General features: G+C 36.3%; 1 protein-coding gene across 16 annotated transcripts in view; it reads left to right on the top strand.

The window, feature by feature from the left end:
* Positions 1–23,423, top strand: part of MYO9A (myosin IXA) — a 242,739-nt gene that overhangs the window by 77,117 nt on the left and 142,199 nt on the right. For 14 of the 16 annotated variants that reach the window (XM_069595547.1, XM_069595546.1, XM_069595551.1 and 11 more), the window contains 5 exons: positions 2,182–2,279; positions 3,740–3,866; positions 14,089–14,178; positions 18,865–18,981; positions 21,322–21,456. In XM_069595547.1, coding sequence (XP_069451648.1) covers positions 2,182–2,279; positions 3,740–3,866; positions 14,089–14,178; positions 18,865–18,981; positions 21,322–21,456 — 567 coding nt within the window. Of the gene's footprint in view, positions 1–2,178; positions 2,280–3,739; positions 3,867–14,088; positions 14,179–18,864; positions 18,982–21,321; positions 21,457–23,423 lie in introns of all 16 variants that reach the window. The other 2 variants (XM_069595545.1, XM_069595539.1) reach the window with 1 other exon arrangement.

Raw genomic sequence — 23,423 nt, 5'->3', positions numbered from 1 at the left:
TAAGACTAGAGCCTGAGCTGAGTTTGACAATAGCAGTCAGCTGTCTTCTTTCAGTGGAAAGGGTTTTAACAGTTTGATTAGTTCCCTACCTCATTCTTTGACCTTTGCTGTTTTGTTGTTTTCTGAATGACCTCCAACAGCCAGTATTTGTGTCTGGTGCTTGAAAGCTTTTCTTAGAATCCTGGAAGGCCTTGCGCTCTTGCCTGGTTTTGTAAAAGTACCTAGGAATTAATAGCTTATCTCCAGAACTGATGAGAGGTGATATGTAAGTGTTATGGCTCCTTCACCTTTCTATTTTTTATACTGTTTCCCAGAGGTTACTTTGGAATTAAAGTTCAGTTACCCACCTTGGTAGCTATTTTAATATTGTACTCTATTTAGGCAACGTTGCCTTCCCTACATTCCAACGCTACTTGTACTGAATCTTGGTCTCAAGGTTTGCACCTGTATGAACCCAGATTAAGATAATGATATTTCTGGTCTGGTAGATTAATCTGTCCTTGGTTTTTCTAATACCATTGTCATCAAGGAAGTTCATGTTAAATATAAATATTTAAAAGTTCATTATGATTTTGGTTTTGTATTTCTGAAGAACATTTGATTATAGATAACAGCAGGTATAAATGTATTTATATTTTAGTTCTTTTTTCAATTTATGCTCTCAATATTTTATCCACACTGTTTTATTCATTCTTGAGGTAGATAAGAGCAGCTGTCATTTATGAGAATCATTACTGTATTACTGAGTTTACACAAGTTGAAGCATAGGTTGTTTTCCCTCCATTTATTTGTTACAGAAAAATTTTTACTAAATTATAAAATGAGTGAGCTGTTTGTGGTTTTAGGGGGAAGAAAAGAAGAGCTTTTAAAAAGCTTTAGGAAAGAGAAAACTGTGTTGTTAAAATTTTTTAGTGGGTTAGGATGTTGTCATGTCTGTAGAAATATGTCTTAAAATTGCTTACCAAAAATTTTATAGTCAGAAAGAACTTTTCTTAAAGTAATTTAAAATCCATGTATACCTTTCCATAGAGAATAAAATTATTTTTAATAGCATTTTAAGACAGTGTTTAAAATTTTATTATTTATAGTGCCTAAAGCAGGTAGATACTTGATAAGTACTTTTTAAAAAATAGATGAGCACTTTGTTTATTTCTTTAAAAATAATGTCTCATTCAGTTAAATAATTCATTGATTGTATATTTACTCCAGTAATTTCCTACTTTCTTCTTAGCACTGACTTGATACTGGAAATCTGCAGTAAATTAGACAAATAATAGTTCATGTGCTCATTGACTATTTGACTATTTGATAACACTTCATAGGAAGATAGGCATTAAAAAATAAATACATGTGAGGAAGTTTTTGAAAATATAAGTGTAAAGGGACTATGAGAACACATAGTAAAGGCAGGTAAAGACTTTTTTAAATTGTTTTAAAGATATACAGTATTACCAAATGGTACAGTATTACCTTTTGACTTTTGGGGGAACTGAAATGCAAGAGTTGCTCTAGAAGAGTAATATTTTTTAGTCTTGTGGTCCATAACTGTTTTTACTGGCTTATATTATGAGGGTTCTTTTGAAAGTTTTTGTACTTTCACATATACTTCTTCATTTTGCTGATTGCCATGTTGTTTATATTATTTGTTAGGAACTATTTATGTGATATCTAATGTTGATGTAATATAAACATCTTTATATTAAGTCTAGGCTCCTCTTCTCAACTAAATTAATGCTTCTTCTAAAATATATTTTTGTGTCCCAGGATCTAGTTCAGCACCTTGCATATAGGTAGGCATCTATTAAATATTTGTTGAATAAATAACATTTGTATGTGGAATTGATCTCTTAAATGCTTCGCATCTCCAAGACTCTTCAGAACCACTCAAAATCAAACTTGGTATCAGAACATTTTATGAGTCTTGCCAGCTCTTTATTGTAAGTTACTTTTGAGATCCTTGCTTGGGTGGTTGTGAAGAAGAGGGGAAAGGTAACATACTGGTATTTAGGTAGGTATATGTTTGGTTTGCATGCTTGTAGTAGGATAAGAGTCTAATAAATTTGATGATATCTAAATATGCATAGGTATGCTTATCTAAAATTACTATATTTCTGTGTGGCTTAGGTTGCTTTTCGATAGGTAATCTTGATTTTTCTTTTTCATTTATCTTAAAAAAAGCAGGATTGCTTCACCGTGGAGGGGGAAGATTTGAGGCACGACTTTGAACGCTTACAACTAGCCATGGAAATGGTAGGATTTCTTCCCAAGACACGGAGACAGTGAGTTTATTTACTGTATTCCTTTACCCTCAGCAGAGATCCTTTGAAACAGTTTTCTAATATTCCTGATCTAGTGCCTCTTCCATCTTAAGCATTACTTAGAATTAGGAAATTTATTTTTGGAAAAGACTTGTTTTGAATTGCTTTCTTTGGTCATAAATTCTTTGAGAATCTGTTGAAAGTTAGAGCTCTTCTTCCTAAAAATGCAATCCATAAACATTTGCATATTATTACAGGAGTTCATGGTGCCCCCCAACCTCTCTGTGTACCTTCCTTAACTTTTGCTTTATAGCGCTTGCTGTGAAGGGAAGGAAACAATGTGGGGTATAAGGGGGATTGCTTAAAGTAAAAGAGAAGTGAGCTTACTTCGATAGAAAGTTCTTGTCAAGTTCAGGTGAGAGACAGGAAATAGGTATAATAATGTCCCAAAGTAAACTGAGTTCATGAGCTGTAGAGCCCAAGGATAGGGATTATCTATTGGCTGGAAGAGAGGCACTTGTTCTTCTGAGACAGGAGGGAAGGACAGTTGAGATGTAGATGTTTCACAGAAAGGGCCTACTATTAGATCATACAGTCCAGTGGTCTCCATTACTGTTTTTAAAAAAGGCATTATAATACGATGCTCAGTATAATATGACGTGGGGAAGCATTTAAAAAATATAATAATAAAGAAACCACCTTGGTTACTTTGTTTAAAAAAATACAAATTCTCAGACCTTTCTTTTAAAGATTCTAATTTAGTAGATCTGAAATAGCCAGTGTAGGGAAAGGACATTCCAGGTAGGATAAAAAGCAATTAGAAAGTCATGGACTTTTGAAACACCACAGAAGATTCAGACAATATTAAGTCCCCTATAGGGCTTCCTTGGTGGCTCAGTGGTAAAGAATCTGCCCGCCAATGCAAGCAACTGGGTTCAGTCCCTTATCTGAGAAGATCCCACATGCCATGGAGTGACTAAGCCTGTGCGTCACAACTATTGAGCCTGTGCTCTAGAGCCGGGAGCTGCGACTGCTGAGTCCATGTGCCGCAGCTGCTGAAGCCTGCGGGCTCTGGAGCCCGAGCTCTGCACCAAGAGAAGCCAGCACAACGAGAAGCCTGCATGCCACTCCTAGAGAAAAGCCTGTGCAGCAATGAAGACCCAGTACAGTCAAAAATAAATAAATAAAATTTAAAACAAAAAGAAACAAGTCCCCTTCAAACAACTGTGTCTGTATAGCTGATGTAGATACAGTTCTTAAAGTGGGTTTGTATAAAGCACTTTGCACAGTGCCTGACATGGTAAACACTCAATAAATTTTAGTTCTTGTAGTTATGATTATTATCCCCATATTTCTTATTTATCTGAAGACTAAGTACTCTGTATTTGTACTGGTTAATTTGCTTCATTAGAATTTTGGAATGAAATAAGCGTAAGAGAAGTCACATAAGCAAGCTGTAATTTATGGTTTTATTTTCACAGGATTTTCTCTCTTCTCTCAGCAATACTACATTTGGGTAATATCTGTTATAAAAAGAAGACATACCGGGATGACTCCATAGATATCTGTAATCCTGAAGTTCTGCCTGTTGTCTCAGAGTTATTAGAAGTAAGTGATTATATTCTCAGTTTTCATTTCAAATACTGGTAACTTTTCAGTTTTTATTTTGTGTAACTATTTTGTAGGTATTAATGGGTTAATACTTTTAATTAATAGTGTTACTTCAGGAATTGGAATTATTTCTATTATGTGTGCCAGATTTGGGTTTTCTCCCCTGCTTCCCTTTGTCCCAGATATCTGTAACTCCTAAATTTGCTGAATAGGATGAATACTTCACTCTATACTATATCATGTTCTAGGTCTTTGTAAAGTTTCTCCTACATAGTAGGATGTTGGTCAGATTATTTTGTTTGAGGATGGGGTGTCCAGATGGGTGGAGAAAAGAGTACTATTTTTTCTTTCTTCATGGTTAAATAGGAGTCAAAAGTCTTCATGTCCTATGACGTTTCTTCCCATATCAAGGTCCTCATTACCTTACTCTTTCTTCCTGGACTGATGATTCCTCATGTTTTCTCGGCTAACTGCTCATCTTAAAAGGGGTGTAGTTTTTAATGGGCACTCTCCTCTGATAGAACAGGAAATCTTTATGTGTAAACTCACCTTGAGTATATTCACATATCTCCAAATATTTTTATGTGACTGTCTGTATAAAGATAAACATGATCTGCACAACAAGGGAAACTGTAAACAAATGGAAAGACAACCTATGGTATAGGAGAAAATATTTCCAAACTATGCAACTGATGGAAGGATATTATATGGTATGACTTATATGTGAAATCTAAAAATATGATGTTGCTGTTGTTCGGTTGTCCAGTCATGTCCAACTCTTTGTGACCTCTTGGCCTGCAGCACGCCAGGCCTCTCTGTCCCTCACCATCTCCCGAAGTTTGCCCAGTTCACGTCTTTTGCGTCAGTGATGCCATCCAGCCATCATCTCATCTTCTGACACCCTCTTCTCCTGCTCTCAATCTTTGGCAGCGTCAGGGACTTTTCCAGTGAGTCGGCTGTTTGCATCAGATGACCAAAGTACTGGAATTTCAACTTCAACATCAGTCTTTCCAATGCTTATTCAGGGTTGATTTCCCTTAAGATTGACTGGTTTGATTTCCCTTAAGATCGACTGGTTTGATTTCCCTTAAGATCGACTGGTTTGATCTCCTTGCTATCAAAGGGACTCTCGTATGATACAAATGAATTTAGTTACAAAATAGAAATACACTCTTAGACGTAGAAAACAAATTTATGGTTACCTAAAAGGAAAATGGGAGGGAGGGATGAATTAGGAATTTGGGATTACCTGATACATACTACCATATGTAAAATAGATAAACAATAAGGACCTACTGCATAGCACAGGGAACTGTATTCAGTATTTTATAATAACCTATAATGGAAAGGAATTTGAAAAAGGATATGTATTTATATATATAAATGAAACTGAATCACTTTGCTGTATACCTGAAACATTTTAAGTCAACTATGTGTGTGTGTTAGTTGCTTAGAGGTGTCCAACTCTTTGCAACCTCATGGACTATAGCTTGCCAGGCTCTTCTGTCCATGGGAGTCTCCAGGAAAGAATACTGGATTGGGTAGCCGTTTCTTTCCAAGATTATTTAGGTCAGTACCTTTTCCTCCTTCCCTCTTCACTGAGGTTGTTCCATATATTTGTCATATAGTTTCCATGTCATGGCCTGCATTCTTTCCTGACATTCCTCCAGCTAAAAATTTGTATACCTTAAGATTCATGGATTCTGTATGTGTATATGCATGGATTGTGCCAAATGCGTAATGTTGTGTGTCCTCCACTACAGTATCTTACAGAATAGTTTCACAGCCCTGAAACTTCCCTGTGTGTCACCTGTTCAGCCCCTCCCTACAAACTACTCATATTTTCACTAGCTTTGTAGGTTTGCTTTTCTCAGAATGTAACATAATTAGATTCATATAGTATTAATATATCATGTTTTCAGACTTACTTGTTTCACATAGCAGTATACATTTAAGATTCATCCAGTGTCTTTTCCTGGCTTGATAGCTCATTTCTCTTTATTGCTGAATATTATTCCATAATGTGCATGTGTCACAGTTTCTCCATTCACCTATTGAAAGTGAAAGTGAAAGTCGCTCAGTCGTGTCCGACTCTTTGTGACCCCATAGACTTTACAGTCCATGAAATTCTCCAGGCCAGAACACTGGAGTGGGTAGCCTGTCCCTTCTCCAGCGGATCTTCCCCACCCAGGAATCGAACTAGGGTCTCCTGCATTGCAGGTGGATTCTTTACCAACTGAGCTATTAGGGAAGCCCACCTATTGAAGAACATGTTAATTCTTTCCAGTTTCGTTTTTTTTCTTTTACAATTATCAGTAACCTTTTTTTTTCCTGTTAAAATATCACTTATTCTTTAAATCTTGGCTCATATACTGCTTCATCAGTTTTAACTGTATTAAATGGTTTAAACTGATTCCATCAGCATAGAACAGTTTGCTTCTCCTTAGCATAATTCAGTATTGGCTTTGTAACATAGTTAATCGTTTACCATTTTGTGTCCATTGTAAGGTAGTGGCAGCGTTCTCTGAGATCTGTGGATGTGCTTATTTATCTAACCTTACAATGTTTTGTTATTTTGTACATACCTTGCTGTTTGTTTATTAACTTTAATGGAATGAGTTAGCCTGGTAGAAGAGGCAGGAGGGAGTACTTTAAATTGGAACTAGACTCACTCATTAGAAAGGAGTTCCAGAATGTGAAGTGTGCTATCTGAAAGCTGTAATTTTGAAGGTCATGAGGGTCAGAAAACAGATCTTTCAGACAGGACTTCCAGGTGATGTTTTAGTCATTCATTTTGTATTGTGGTAATACAAAGCATTGTGGCTAGTGATCTTTCTTAGAAGTTTAGGCATTCAGCAAGTACCAAGGCTTCTAGTCCAAGTGAAATATTTCTTTTTTGGTGAGAGACTAATAAGAGCAATTTAGGAAATTTAAAGGGGCACTCACTCAGGTGTTTGTAAAAAAAGGAGTAGGGGGCCGGGAATCCAATTCTGAAAATTGGGCTTACCAGTGTTAAAGTCAGACTAACAACTAAGTGTGATTTGATAGCAAATCCCACCTTTTGAATTCAAGCTTCTCAAATTCCTTCTTGTTTGGAGTGGTTCCTCTTTCTAGTTTGGAGTGGTTTGAGGAGTGAAGTTTAATAATGAGTTCTGAGTTCAGTCGCTCAGTCGTGTCCGACTCTTTGCGACCCCATGAATTACAGCACGCCAGGCCTCCCTGTCCATCACCATCTCCCAGAGTTCACTCAGACTTAGGTCCATCGAGTCCGTGATGCCATCCAGCCATCTCATCCTCGGTCGTCCCCTTCTCCTCCTGCCCCCAATCCCTCCCAGCATCAAAGTCTTTTCCACTGAGTCAGCTCTTCGCATGAGCTGGCCAAAGTGCTGGGGTTTCAGCTTTAGCATCATTCCTTCCAAAGAAATCCCAGGGTTGATCTCCTTCAGAATGGACTGGTTGGATCTCCTTGCAGTCCAAGGGACTCTCAAGAGTCTTCTCCAACACCACAGTTCAAAAGCATCAATTCTTCGGCGCTCAGCCTTCACAGTCCAACTCTCACATCCATACATGACCACAGGAAAAACCATAGCCTTGACTAGACGGACCTTAGTTGGCAAAGTAATGTCTCTGCTTTTGAATATACTATCTAGGTTGGTCATAACTTTTCTTCCAAGGAGTAAGCGTCTTTTAATTTCATGGCTGCAGTCACCATCTGCAGTGATTTTAGAGCCCAAAAAAATAAAGTCTGACACTGTTTCCACTGTTTCCCCACCTATTTCCCAAGAAGTGATGGGACCGGATGCCATGATCTTTGTTTTCTGAATGTTGAGCTTTAAGCCAACTTTTTCGCTCTCCTCTTTCACTTTCATCAAGAGGCTTTTTAGTTCCTCTTCACTTTCTGCCATAAGGGTGGTGTCATCTGCATATCTGAGGTGATTGATATTTCTCCTGGCAATCTTGATTCCAGCTTGTGTTTCTTCCAGTCCAGCGTTTCTCATGATGTACTCTGCATAGAAGTTAAATAAGCAGGGTGACAATATACAGCCTTGACGTACTCCTTTTCCTATTTGGAACCAGTCTGTTGTTCCATGTCCAGTTCTAACTGTTGCTTCCTGACCTGCATACAGATTTCTCAAGAGGCAGGTCAGGTGGTCTGATATTCCCATCTCTTTCAGAATTTTCCACAGTTCATTGTGATCCACACAGTCAAAGGCTTTGGCATAGTCAATAAAGCAGAAATAGATGTTTTTATTTAACTCTCTTGCTTTTTCCATGATCCAACAGATGTTGGCAATTTGATCTCTGGTTCCTCTGCCTTTTCTAAAACCAGCTTGAACATCAGGGAGTTCACGGTTCACGTATTGCTGAAGCCTGGCTTGGAGAATTTTGAGCATTACTTTACTAGCATGTGAGATGAGTGCAATTGTGCGGTAGTTTTAGCATTCTTTTGCATTCGAAGTTTTGCATTTGAAGTTTTAATAATAAGTAGAAAGAAGATATCTTCAAAGTCAAGGAGCTAGAGAAGATCTGACAACACCTATCAGAGTGTCCTGCCTATAGTTAGACCATATTTTTATTTATCATTATTTTTTATTAAAAATGTTTTTTTGGCCCTAAGGCTCGTGGGATTTTAGCTTCCCAAGTAGGGACTGAACCTTGGCCGTTGGCAGTAAAACCGCTGGGTCCAGACCACTGGACTGCCAAGGACTTCCCCCATGAAGTTTATTTATTTATTTTATTTACTAATTTTTTTGCGGAGGCTGCACTGGGTCTTCATTGCTGCATTTGGGCTTTCTCTAGTTGTGGCGAGAGGGGGCTTCTCTCTTCATTGTGGTGCACTGGTTTCTCATTGCGATGGCTTCTCTTGTGCAGCTCGGGCTCTAGCAGGCTTCAGTAGTTGAGGCTCTCAGGCTCTAGAGCACAGGCTCAGTAGTTGTAGCACATGGGCTTAGCTGCTTCGTGGCATGTGGGGTCTTCCCAGACTAGAGATTGAACCCGTGTCCCTTGCATTGACAGGCGGATTCTTAACCACTGCCACCAGGGAAGTCCAATAAAATTTAAAGACTATTTGGAAAACTATAAAGGTAGCTGATTAAAATATGAATTCAGTAATATTTTCTTAGGTTGCTTATTAAATCCAAATAAGATTAGTGTATTTTATGTGATTATGCTATGTGTGTAGACTTGTGTGTGATCATTGTCAAGTTTTAGTGCCAGCATTAAATCAGCTCCTTAAAATGAATTGGGTAGTTTTCCATTCTTTAAAATCTTTTTTCTGCATTTAATAGAAGAATCATCAGCAAAGAATAATATGTTTGTTAAAGATATGAATAATATCAACCCTATGACCAATGGTATTTAATATTCGTCCAATTAGTTTTGTGTTGACTGATTTTTCAGGATTTTTAAATCTGGTTTGAGTTGATTTTGATGATTTGTATTTTTCTGGGAAATAGTTGTTGATTAAATGTTTAAAGCTCACTACTTTTGTATTCATTGTGAATACTTTGTTAGTGTTTAAATTATTTTTCTCTATGGTGTTAGCTTTCTATTCATGTTTCTTAATGTTCTTTCTATTCATGTTTTCTTTTGATACATAATTTGTCTTTCATTTCTTATATACTTATTATGTATTGATTTATATTTTAACATTTTTTCTGTTAAATTATGAAAAATTTTAGAATATAATATATATGAAAAAGGTATAATAAATACCTGTAGACTCAAAATATTATCCAAGTAATAAAATATTACATGTAATTGAAGTCCGCTGTGTACTTTGCCCAGCAGAAGTATAAATACTACTATGAATTTAGTTTTTTCCCAAGTTTTTATTAATTGGAATTTTAAATGCGGTCAAAAGGGGAGAGATCCCCAAGTACCCATTGTTAAGCTTCATCACTTATTAATGTGGCCCATCTCTTTTCATCTGTATCTTTACCTCTGTTCCTTCCCAATTCTTTTAAAACAAGTTCTGAAATAAAATCCCAGTTATCTAAAAGATAAGGGCTATGTTTATAAAAATATTCACAATAATTAGGAAATTACTGTATAGCACAGGGAACCCTACTCAGTACTCTGTGATGGCCTGTATGGGAAAAGACTCTAAAAAAAAGGTGGCTATATATATATATATATATATATATATATATATATGGCTTCCCATGTGGAACAGTGGTAAAGAATCTGTCTGCCAGTGCAGAAGACGCAGTTTTGATCACCTGGTTGGGAAAATCCCTTGGAGTCAGAAATGGCAACTCACTCCAGTGTTCTTGCCTGAAAAATTCCATGGACAGAGGAACTAGATGGGCTGAAGTCCATGGAGTTGCAAAGTGTCAGACATAACTGAGTAGGCATGCACATATATTTACAATGGATTCACCTTTCCACACACTCGAAACTGACACAGCACTACAAATCATCTATACTCCCCCCCAAATTTTTTAACGTTATTAAAACACCTGAAAATAAGTAAGTTGGTTTTTAGTCTCAGCTATATAGTCAGTGTTCAGATTTTCTTTTTTTTTTTAATGATTTCCCTACAATTTCTTGTTTTTCATTGAGTTATAATTGACATACAACATCTTTCAGGATACATAGTTACAAAAAGTTTATTTTCTTGTGATTAGGATTTCTAAGACCTCTTTTAGCAACTTTCAAATATGGAATACAATTTTTATTAACTGTTGTTACCATGTTGTGCATTCCATCCCATGACATGTGACCTTTATATTATATCTGGAAGTTTGTACCTTCCACCTTGAATTTGTTGCTGTTGTTCAGTTGCTCAGTCGTGTCTGACTCTGCGAAGCCATGGACTGCAGCATGCCAGGCCTCCCTATCCTTCTCTATCTCCCGGAGTTTGCTTAAACTCATGTGCATTGAGTTGGTGATGCTATCCAACCATCTCGTCCTCTGTGTCTCCCTTCTCCTCCTGCCCTCAATGTTTCCCAGCATCAGGGTCTTTTCCAGTCAGTCAGCTCTTCTCATCAGGTGGCTAAAGTACTGGAGTTTCAGCTTCAGCATCAGTCCTTCCAATGAATCAGTTCAGTTTAGTTCAGTTCAGTTTCTCAGTCATGCCCAACTATTTGCAACCTCATGAACTGCAGCATGCCAGACCTCCCTGTCCATCACCAACTCCCGGAGTCCACCCAAACCTATGTCCACTGTGTCAGCAATGCCATCCAACCATCTCATCCTCTGTCGTCCCCTTCTCCTGCCCTCAATCTTTCCCAGCATCAGGGTCTTCGCATCGGGTGGCCAAAGTATTGGAGTTTCAGCTTCAGCATCAGTCCTTCCAGTGAACACCCAGGACTGATCTCCTTTAGGATGGACTGGTTGGATCTCCTTGCAGTCCAAGGGACTCTCAAGAGTTTTCTCCAACACCACAGTTCAAAAGCATCAATTCTTCTGAATATTCAGGGTTGATTTCCTTTAGGATTGACTGATTTGATCTCCTTGCTGTTCAAGGTATTCCCAAGCATCTTCTATAGCACCATGGTTTGAAAACATTAATCTTTGGTGCTCGGCCTTCTCTATAGTCCAACTCTCATGTCCGTACATGACTAATGGAAAAACCATAGCTTTGGCTATATGGACCTTTGTCGGCAAAGTGATGTCCCTGGTTTTTAATATGCTATCTAAGTTCATCAAAACTTTTCTCCCAAGGAGCAAGCATCTTGTAATTTCATGACTGCAGTCACTGTTGCAGTGATTTCGAAGCCCAAGAAAATAAAATCTGCCACTCTTCCAATTTTTTCCCTATCTATTTACCATGACGTGGTCTGACCAGATGTCATGATCTTAGTTTTTTGAACGTTAAGTTTTAAGCCAGCCTTTTCACTCTCCTGTTTTACTTTCATCAAGAGACTCTTTAGTTCCTCTTCTCTTTCTGCCCTTAGGGTACTGTCATCTGCATATCTGAGGTTATCGATATTTCTACTGGCAATCTTGATTCTAGTTTGTGCTTCATCCAGCTTGGCATTTTGCATGATGTGCTGTCCATGTAAGTTAAATAAGCAGGGTGACCATATACAGCCTTGACATTCTCCTTTCCTAATTTTGAGCCAGTGCATTGTTCTATGTCCAGTTCTAACTGTTTCTTCCTGACCTGCCTACAGGTTTCTCAAGAGGCAGGTCAGGTGGTCTGGTATTTCCATCTCTTTAAGGTCTTAATTTTCCAGTTTGTTGTGATCAACGTAGTCAAAGGCTTTAGTGTAGTCAATGAAGCAGATGTTTTTTCTGTAATTTCTTGCTTTTTCTATGATCCAGTGGGTGTTGGCAATTTGCTGTCTGGTTCCTCTGTGTTTTCTAAATCCAGCTTGTACAGCTGGAATTTCTTGGTTCACATACTGTTCAAACCTAGCTTGAAGGATTTTGAGCATTACTTTGCTAGCATGTGAAATGAGCACAACTATATGATAGTTTGAACATTCTTTGGCCTTGCCTTTCTTTGGGATTGGAATGAAAACTGACCTTTTCCAGTCCTGTGGCTACTGCTAAGTTTTCCAAATTTGCTGGCATATTGAGTGCTGCACTTTAACAGCATCATATTTTAGGACTTGAAATAGCTGAAATTCCATCACCTCCACTAGTTGAATTTAGTTTTTATCATTCCCATTCTTATTTTTATATTTTCAAAATGGATAGATGTGTCCATGAAGAATATATAGTTTTGTTCTGAATGTTTTCACACTTTATATGTGTTATACTATATGTATCATTCTAAAACTTGGCTTTTTGAGTTCATATTTTGTTTTTAAGTTTTTTCAGTGTTGGCTTATATATTCTAGATTCTTCTTTGAGCTGTTGTATAAAATTCTCTTACATGAATAAAACATAATTTTTCTTTTTTAGTGGGGAGTGAGGTTATTTGTACTTTTCCATTTATAGATAGTACTGTGATAGGCCTTGTACATATATCCTTGTTAACATGTCTGAGAATTATTCTAGGATATAATTCAAGGAGAAAAATCTTGGGTATGGTATATACACATACTGAACTTTATTGTTACTGACATATTACTGTCGATAGTGATTATACCAATTTATATAAGGGTATGGAAGTCATCTTTGCCCATGTTGTTGCCAGTTTACATTTGTTTGTTCCTTTAAAAACATTTCTTACATCTGTTGCATAGGTCATTTGTTTTCCGATGTTCAGTTTTAATAATAATTGCTTGCATGAAGAAATACTCCTCAGAATATTAGTGGGTTTTTTCTCTCATGTGTTTTTTCTTAGTTTTGTCATTTTGTGTAATCTGCATTATCGATAATTTGATTCTTAAAATATTTTAAATATATCTGAAAGGTTGAGGTTTTTACATTTAAACTTTGGCTATTCATCTTGTGAAGTTAATTTGCCTCAATATGTTTCTGTTGTTTGGAATCTGAAGATTCAGCAATGGATGCTCCAAAAGAAGGTTTATTTTCTTTATGGTGTAATCTTATTTTAAAACATGATTGATCTGTTGTGAGTTTGCTGGTGGCAGGGTAACGACTCACTGTTGTTTTATAAATTCAGAACTGAAGTGATACATGAGAAATTCATGATTATTTTGGCTTCTATAGAGAGAGTAAGAATAAAGGAAGCATAACTATTTTAAAGTTTAACATCTGTAAGTGAAAATAAACATCTGAAACATCAATAACTATCCATTGTAATGTTCCTGGAATTCAAGAAGTATTGTTAGGATGTCCCTGGTGGTCCAGTGGCTAAGACTCCATGCTCCCAAAGCAGGAGACCTGGGTTTGATTACTAGTCAGGGAGCTCAGACCCCATATGCCACAACTTAGACTTGGTGCAGCCAGATAAATTCAGTTAATAAGTAAGAATTAAGAAAAAAAGTATTGTTATTTTTTAGTCCTTGTATCCAGGTTGTAGGGTTATGACTGACTGTCTTAAAATACTTTTTGTGCTATTATATATTTTTCATACTCTGCACAATGAAACATGTTTCTCTGTTATGATCAGAAAGAAAACTTTAAAAAGACCAAACTGTCTTATTTACCCTTTATGTCTTTTTTGTGGTGAAGAAGGGTGAGTGGGACACTTAAATTCCACTTTGGCCAATAAATAAATTGCCCAGTATATTCTCTTTCTGTTTTTTCTCTATTGCATATTTGCATTTCTCATTATTTTTTTCTCTGTGTGATGTTTCAATAAGTAATTCAACCATTATTATAAATCTTATATTGAATTTACTTTTCTGCTTTATAGGTTAAAGAAGAGATGCTATTCGAAGCACTAGTTACAAGGAAGACTGTGACAGTGGGAGAAAAGCTTATTTTACCATACAAACTGGCAGAGGTATGAATAGATTTTCTTTGAAATCAGGGAATTCTAAATGCTTTTTGAAGTTTAGGTTTAGATTCTTGCTCTTAATAGAATGAAAATGACAGTAGTGTTGATTGAAATATTTTCTGGGCTCTTGAAACTTGATTATGAATTTTCTGTCAACTTCAGTTCAGTTCAGTTGCTCAGTCCTGTCCAACTCTTTGCAACCCCATGAATTGCAGCACGCCAGGCCTCCCTGTCCATCACCATCTTCCGGAGTTCACTCAGGCTCACGTCCATCGAGTCCGTGATGCCATCCAGCCATCTCATCCTCGGTCGTCCCCTTCTCCTCCTGCCCCCAATCCCTCCCAGCATCAGAGTCTTTTCCAATGAGTCACCTCTTCACATGAGGTGGCCAAAGTACTGGAGCTTTAGCTTTAGCATCATTCCTTCCAAAGAAATCCCAGGGCTGATCTCCTTCAGAATGGACTGGTTGGATCTCCTTGCAGTCCAAGGGACTCTCAAGAGTCTTCTCCAACACCACAGTTCAAAAGCATCAATTCTTTGGCGCTCAGCCTTCTTCACAGTCCAACTCTCACATCCATACATGACCACAGGTAAAACCATAGCCTTGGAAACTTTTAAAGTTGAATGTGATTTTAAAAAGTATGCTTACATTTTTCTCTAATGATCTTAATCTCATCACCATTTTAAATTTTCATTTGATTTATATGGGTGGGTAGCAATATTTGACACAGATGATTTTTCCTTCTTGAGCACATTATATCTTCTGATACATCATACTCTTGGGTTACTTTTTCATTGTTGGCCACTCCTTTGCAGTTCTTTTTGTTTTTTTTCTTCTTCCTGACTCTTGTTCATAAAGGATGGGGTTCCGTAGGACAGTCTTTGTCTTTCCTTCTGTATACTTTTTATCTCAGTTGTCTCACTCAGTCCCATGGCTTTAAATATCATCTGTATAGTAAGGCTTCCACTAAAGTTTTATTGCTACAGGGAGCCAATATTACTGTTTTACCACCAAAGTATATGAAAGTGAAGTGAAGTGAAAGTCGCTTAGTCGTGTCTGACTCTTTCTGACTGAACCATGGAGTCCATGGAATTCTCCAGGCCAGAATACTGGAGTGGGTAGCCTTTCCCTTCTCCAGGGGATCTTCCCAACCCAGGGATGGAACCCAGGTCTCCCACATTGCAGGTGGATTCTTTACCAGCTGAGCCACAAGGGAAGCCCAAGAATACTGGAAGTATATAGGAGTAGGAAAATTATTGAAAGGTCTACTCCTTCATGGTGAAATTTTACAAAAATGATGAGAAATCATAGCGATGACTATTATAAAGATAGGATAAGAATATGAGACTAGAAGACATGGAGGTGGGAAAATAGTAATTTAAGTGTAGAGAATGCTTTCTAGTCAGATGCTGATCCATTTATCCCATTTTTGGGGGTCTTTCCTGATTGTACCTGTAAGTCCACATTTCCTCATTATTCAGGTATCTTATGTCATATTTTATAGTTGCCAACTTTGAGAGTGCCTTTGTAGACCACAGAAAAAGTCAAACCATTTAAGAGTTTTGCTCTTCTTTTACATAAAGGTTCAATGCTTTTATATTTTCTTTCTCAACTTTTTTGATTGTTAAATATTTGTTGTGTTTATTTGCATCTTTTAACTTTAAATTCAGCTTTCTGAGATTATTTTTGTTGCCCCTGTTTTATTTTGGTTTATGTTTGTTTGGTCTGGAAGATCCACTGAAGTAGGAAATGGCACCCCAGTCTAGTATTCTTGCCTGGAAAAATCCATGGGCAGAGGAGCCTGTGGGCTACATCCCTTGGGGCTGCAAAGAGTCAGACATGACTAAGGGACTGAGCACGTTTGTTTGGTGTATTTATTTATTTATTTAGTAAATATTTGAAACAGCTTTTTGTGCCTAGAATTGTGCTAGGTATTATGGGTAAAATGAAGAGCAGTCCTTAAGGATTTTAGTATTTTATCTGAAGAGCAATGGAAAGAAGTGTTTTAAGCAAAAAAAGTTGCCTCAGAGTTTTTTTGTTTTTTTTTTTAAGGACAATCTGACAGCAGTGTGAACAATCAGTTGGAGGAGAGTGTGTTAGTTTCCTGTAGCTGTGTAACAAGCTTTAGTGACTTAATACAACCCAAAGTTATTATCAGAACGTTTCCGTGGATCTGGGCCTGGGTTAGCTGGGTCCTCTACTCAGGGTTTCACCAGGCTTGAAGTCAAGATATTCTTGATGGCAGTTTTTTAATCTGAGACTCAACATCCTCTTTCAGGTTCACAATTTGTTGGCAGGGTTCACTTCCTTGTAGGACTGAGGTCCCTAGTTTCTTGTTTGCTGTCAGGGGCCATTCTCAGCAGCTGGAGTGTACTTGGCATTTCCTGTCATGTGGTCCTGTGCACAACATGGCAGTTTGCTTCTTCAGGTCCAGCATGAGAACCTCTGATGCATGCGCTCACTCCCTAGTAAGCCACCTCTACCTGGGACAGTATCTCTTGGATTAACTAAAAATTTCAGCTGATTTGGGGCCATAATTATATATTTAAAATCCCTTCACCTTTGTCATGAAATCCATCATCTTTACAGTCCTGCTGTCTAAATCCCCGGCTGTGAGGGGATTTAGAGAGGGAGGGGATTTACAGAGCATGTATACCCAGTGATGGGAGTCTTGGGAACCATCTTAGGATTCTAACACAGAGGGCAAGAGTGAATGTGCAAAGATGAGTTTGGAGGCTGTAGTAGTTACTACTCCTGAGGAGAAAGATGCTTGCTGCTGTGTCTAGAAAGGTGACATTCTGATAGGGAGAAATGGGTATATTTAGAAAGAAAAAAAATTAGAAGATTAAGTCAACAAGATTTGGCAATGAGTTCTTAGTGGAAATCAGGGAGGAAGAAGGAGACGTCAGGCATGAATCCTGATTTTGTGGTACATACAACTATAAGAATATTGGTAACATTCAGTGAGACAGGAAACACTAAGCAAGATCTGTTTGAGTGGGAAAATAATTGGTATTTGGGCTAAGAGTCGGACACGACTGAGCAAGTTCACTTTCACTTTTCACTTTCATGCATTGGAGAAGGAAATGGCAACCCACTCCAGTGTTCTTGCCTGGAGAATCCCAGGGACGGGGGAGCCTGATGGACTGCCGTCTGTGGGGTCGCACAGAGTCGGACATGACTGAAGTGACTTAGCAGCAGCAGCAGAGCTGATTGAGGTCAAGCTATGACAAGACTGCGTTTCAGAGAAAAGAGGCTAAAAGTGTAATATTGGGAATTATGGTGCAAAAAGGCATATTCATATATTTGAATTTTTTCTGAATCTTTTAATTTGATATGAAGAGTTGTCCTTTAACAAAAAATTCAGCTCATTTATATTGATTATGGCAACTAGCATGTTTTCTTATTCTATGTTTTAAAATATTTTGCTTTTGCTGAATTTAATCCGATTTTCTTAATCCCATGTTCCCCCCTCCACCCCTCAGAAGCATAGAATGATTATTCTCTCTATATATTCTGCTATTGATTTTCTTGATATTTTAAAGATATGTTGTTGATCACTTGCCCAAGAATAGAATTTTAGGTCCACATTATTTTTTCTCTCAGAATTTCTAAACATTTTCCAATTATGTTCAAGTTTTAATTGTTGGATAGAGAATTTGATACCTGTTTCTCTTTTTCTGTGTAGGTAATAGTGTGTTCTAGCAACTTGAAGCTTTTTTTTTCACTTAAATTCAGAAATTGATTCATCATTTATATGTAGTCAGTTGTAGTATTGTCTCCATTTTACAGTTGTAAGAAAAGATTGTAGCCTAAGAGTTTCAGCAAGTTGACAAATTTCAAATTGTTAGAATAAGAAACTGAAATTGGAATATAGTCTAGCTCCTAATCAATGCTGTGTACCTACTCTAATATATAAACTTCAAAATAAGTCCCTAAATAATAAATACATAAATTATTATGATGTGTTTCTTTAAGTGATAGTATTCAGTTGTCTAAGACATGTGCTTCCCCAACCCTCTTTTTAGGTTGTAGTGCCTTCTAAAAGTGGAATTTTCTTTAAGTAATATTCTTCATTTTTTAGATCAGTTTCAGGTTTTCACAAAAACTGAGTATATATACAGAGTTTCCATAAACTGGGGAAAGCTGGAGGTGAGGGAAAAAAATCACAGTAAAAAATCACAGTAACTCCATAATGAAAGAATTGTCAGTGTTTGGGAAGGAAGAAATTCTAGATGTTACTGGATGACAGACTGAAGACAACTAGGAATGTAATTGTGGTGATATTACCGTTGTTTCAAGTGTCTGACTAGGATTCCACAGATAACTGATGCTGTTTGCTAACAGGTTTATTCCTATGCCTGGAATATTCTTCCTCACTTTAGCTGGCAAAGTTCATTTGTTAATAAACTTCCTATTCTACTTTCTCTACTAGATGAAATATACCCCAATTTTTAGTAAAACTATTTTGAATTGAGTGACCTACATTTTGCTTTTTTAATCTTTCATGGCAGTTTTAGTCTGGATTTCCTGAGTTTGATTAAATTAATGAGTATATATAGAAAACTTCAATTAAATTATTTATATTGAGATAAAAATTAATTTCTATTTCAAGATAATAAGCTTTTTTTTTTTCTCCCCCAGATTGTTGCCAATTTCACTTGGATTCCTAACTTTTTTTTTCCCCCTAGGCTGTGACAGTGAGGAACTCTATGGCTAAGTCTTTATATAGTGCCCTGTTTGACTGGATCGTTTTTCGGATTAATCATGCACTTATGAATAGTAAAGATTTGGAGCAAAATACCAAGGTAGACATATGTTGGACTCTAATATATTTTTCCTGAAAAACTGTTTTAATGAAATGGTTAATGCATGACATTTAAAAACACAGAATTATATATGGCAATAAGTATCACCTTATAGTATTTCCTGCTATTTCTCTCCTTACTACTGTTTCTGTGACCCTGTTCAGGGAAACCGTTCTTTCTGTGTGTCAAAGCTTTTACTCTATGTCCTTACCTTACTGTAGATGTACCCCTACAGAGTTGCTTTTAAATGTAAAAATAGGATCATGGTACCTGCATTGTTTCTAATTTGTATTTTTTTACCTAGCTATGTCTTGATATATATCTGGACCTCATTATTTTTAATATTGTAACATTATATAATATGTATATGTAGCATAAATTACCCCATTCAAATACATTTTTTATTGTTATAAATGATTATGTAACAGATACTCCTTGTGCATATTTCTCTAGGATAAAATCCTCAAATTGTTGGACTTAAGGATACATAAATATTTAAAAAGTTTGGTTGCTACTACTAAGTGGCTTTTCAAAAAAAGACTACACTTCGTTAGTGATGAATGAAAGTGCCTGTTTCCTTGTAACTTTACTCAGTTGAATATTATCAGTATTTTCATCTTGCTAATCTGATGAGGGGGACTATTTTATTACGAATTGTTTCAGTGTTAGATGAAAGTCAAGTATCTTCTCATGTTTTCTCTGTTTTATTTCTTTTCTTTATTATTTCTTTATGTATTTTTGCTATTTTTATCTCATTTGTCATTTTATTACAAGTCATTTTGGATATTGCAGAGACAAAGTTTCTGATATATAGTGCAAATATTTTCTCTTCGCTTTTAAGATTTGTTTGTATTATGTTTTTAAGCCTATATATTTTAAAGTTTTGTCCCCAGTTAAATCTGTCATTATTTTACTTTATTGCCCTAGGTTTTATTTGTTGATTTTTCTAATATAGGAAGGGCTCGTCTAGGCCAAGTTTATAAAATATAAATGTTTATTCTAATACTTTTAGAATTTAATTTTTTACGTTCATGTTTGTGTTCACAATTATGTTTATGTTTTTTTCCCCTGTTGGAATTTATAAACATGGTAGATTTTAGATATTTACCTTTAATCTTTTCAAATCCATTTTTATTTCCCAACAACTTTTATGAAATAGTCTACCTTTTCAGGCCAAATAGCAGTGTCATCTTTATTACTTAATCCTACTGTCTTAAATTTATTAATATAATTGCTCTTATATGACCATGTCATGCCTTAAGTCCACTAGTAGGAAATTGATTTCAATTTTAATCTAATTTACCAAATTGATTTCTTTTAGAAGATCATTATTTTCACTGCTTTTTGTAAGGGCTTAGAATTAGTCAGCAGAAGTAATCAAACAAAATACTCTTATGGAGACTTTAAAAGTCTCTTGCTATTTATCGCTCATTACATCAGTCTGCCCAGTATCTCTTAGCACCAGTGGAGAAAAATTGTTTCATTTAATCACAACTGTCATATAACTCTATTTTAAGCATGAGGTGGGGTGTGGGAAGAATAATGGTTTGGGGTGTTAGAGCTGAATATTCATCATCCTTAGCAAGAAGTTAGAAGATTGTTTCTGGAAGTGAAATATCAAGAAATAGAAGAATAAATATTATACTCTTTTGTACCAAGCAACTAAAAAGATTTGAGTGTTTTTGACTTTAGGAACCAGAAATTGAGGATGGTGAAGTGGTTTGCTGTAATCTTTTTAGAACTGTTTAATGTCATAAATCTTTTTTTTTTAAGTTTAATGTCATAAATCTTGTGTGACTTCTTTTGATAAAAAAATTGTTAATGTTTGATATCCAGTTTCATTTCTAGCCTGTTAGCCTACCTTAAAGCAGAAGTTTATTGGGATAGAGAAGTCAAACTAGGAAAATTTGCATGATCCTTTGGCAGAACCAGGCATACCCAGGATTAACCTAGCTTTACTTTACTAACCTTCTAACTTTCCAATAGCCTTTTTTTTTTTTTTCCCTTCCCTTGTCTCTGGGGATTTAGAGATTTGTGGTATTGAAGTAACAAGTCTTTAACTCTGCTTTGTACATTTCTGTGAAGTAATCTATGAATTACATGTGTTAAAACTTTGGATGTATTTTTATAATTAAGATAAAAAGAAAATGATGTAGATAAATAGAACCAAAATGCTTTTTATTTGTAGTATATTTTGGTTGACCACTGGGTCCCCTCAAGTTTTCATCTACTGCTATTGAAGAACTTTGAACATTTTGTTACTTATATTGTGAAATATAAGTTCATGAAATAAATTTAAGCATCATTTTTTAACCATAATTTCTTTCTTGTTTTTCACAGACTTTGTCCATTGGTGTTCTTGATATTTTTGGGTTTGAAGATTATGAAAATAATAGCTTTGAACAGTTCTGTATTAATTTTGCTAATGAACGTTTACAACACTACTTTAATCAGCATATCTTTAAACTGGAGCAAGTGAGTACCTGAATAGGCTTCCCAGGTGGCTTGGTAAAGAATCCACCTGCCAATGCAGGAGATGCAGGAGACGTGGGTTCAATACCTGGGTTGGGAAGATCCCCTGGAGGAGGAAATGGCAACCCACTCTAATATTCGTGCCTTGAAAATCCCAAGGACAGAGGAGCCTGGTGGGTTACAGTCCATGGGTTCACAAAGAGTTGAACACAACTGAGCAACTGAGCACACAAGTATGTGAGGATGTGAATGTGTGTTCACTTGCCCCCTTTCCACTCCTGAACCCCCACCTGTACCTTCATATACACCACATAAATTTTTTGAGTCATAGTCATGATGAGTATTTTAAGTGTTGATTTCGATAAAGATATTATTGTCTTCATATTAGTGTAAGCAAATGACAGATGAGAGCATAGTTTTTTGGGCCTTATCACACAGGGTTTTCTGTTTTAATTAAAAGGCCTTAAGTAGAATCAGTAATATGTGCTTATTTGATGGAACCTTTGAATGAAAAGGTCTATGGATTTGTTTTGATTTTTGTTGATGTTTTTGATTTTTGATTGCTTTTGTGGCCTTGGTCACAGTGTGTCATATTAAGTATGCTTGTTTGATTCCTTTGATCTTTTAGTTCAAGGATGGGATAGAGGAGCTTATTAATAGAATCTTAAATCAGCTTAGAATGTGGATACAAAGAAATAGGACAGTATAGAGAGGCCAAATTGAGTAACTACATATTTTTTATGAGATGGTCAAATTGATTGAAAGAGTAAGCCATCAGTTTACATGAGAATTCTTAGGGTAACTTCAGGGTCAAAAGAAATGTGGATTCTTTTTCTAAGCCAGATTTGAATTCAGTAACGAGTTGAGTTTATGGAAGTTAAGTTTGTGTATGAAGACAGAAATAGAAGCTGGGTTCACATTCAACTGAAAGGAAATAATGAAGAAAAGAAACGAACAGAAAATCACAACAGTTTCCTGTCATTGGGGCTTGCTCTGTCTTGGCTTTAAGCACAACTGTTTAAGCACCACTGTTAAAAGATAGTTTTTAATAATATCACCTAACATGTAGTGCTTACCATTAAGTGATAGAAATAAAAATATACCAAAGATGCTTTGGGAGGAAACATTTTGAGAATTTTAATTACTGAAGTTCACTTCTAAATCTTGCCCAAAATTAATACATGTGCACTTAAGATGGGAGAGATATGTAATAATTGCCATGCAGGATGATAGGTACTAAAATAAAATATAAGGTAAAGTAATGATAGAAAGGATGAAATTTATTAGAATTTGTTGAAAGTCTGCAGAGATTTCCTGCAGAGTGATTCTGAAATAGAGTTTTGAATAGAAAGTTGAGCTCACCAGACTGTCAATGGGGAAAAGATATTTTAAACAAAGATAACAATATCTTTAAAACTGTGAGGCATAAAATAGCACAGCACTTTTGATGAACTGGAAATGATTCAGTGTAGCAAAAATACAGGATATAAGGATGCGGGCAGGAAAGGAGATAAGTTTGATGAAATAGTCTCGATCAGATAGTTGTTCAGAGTATGTTTAGCAAACATTTTAATTGGAACTGTGGAAGATGTATTGAAGAGAGTCAGTTATATTTCAGGCACTGTTAGGCATTGAATATAAACAGTTTAGAGTTGAGGAATCTTATTATTGAGTTCATAATCTAGCGAGTGGTTCTTTTGTCTGTTCCTCTCCTGGGGATGTCAGACTAAGAAATTTTGACCAAACTTGCCTTGCAGAACATCTGAAAAATAAAAGAACTGAACAAAACATAATTGAAAGCATTGGAGTACCTTCAAATAAGTGAAGCTTTACAGGGCTCAGATATGCAAGCATGAAGTCTAGGGAGATGAACTCAGTATTCAGGGAATGCTTTGTTGCTAGAGACATTTCTGTTCCGGTAGAAGGCTTCCAAAAAGGATTTTGTCCAGATTAAAGAACAAAAGAGGAGC

The sequence above is a fragment of the Ovis canadensis genome, chromosome 7 (genome assembly GCF_042477335.2).
Source record: "Ovis canadensis isolate MfBH-ARS-UI-01 breed Bighorn chromosome 7, ARS-UI_OviCan_v2, whole genome shotgun sequence".
NCBI classification, from domain to species: Eukaryota; Metazoa; Chordata; class Mammalia; order Artiodactyla; family Bovidae; genus Ovis; species Ovis canadensis.
Note: the sequence above shows the minus strand (reverse complement) of the source record. Positions and strands in the feature narration are given on the sequence as shown.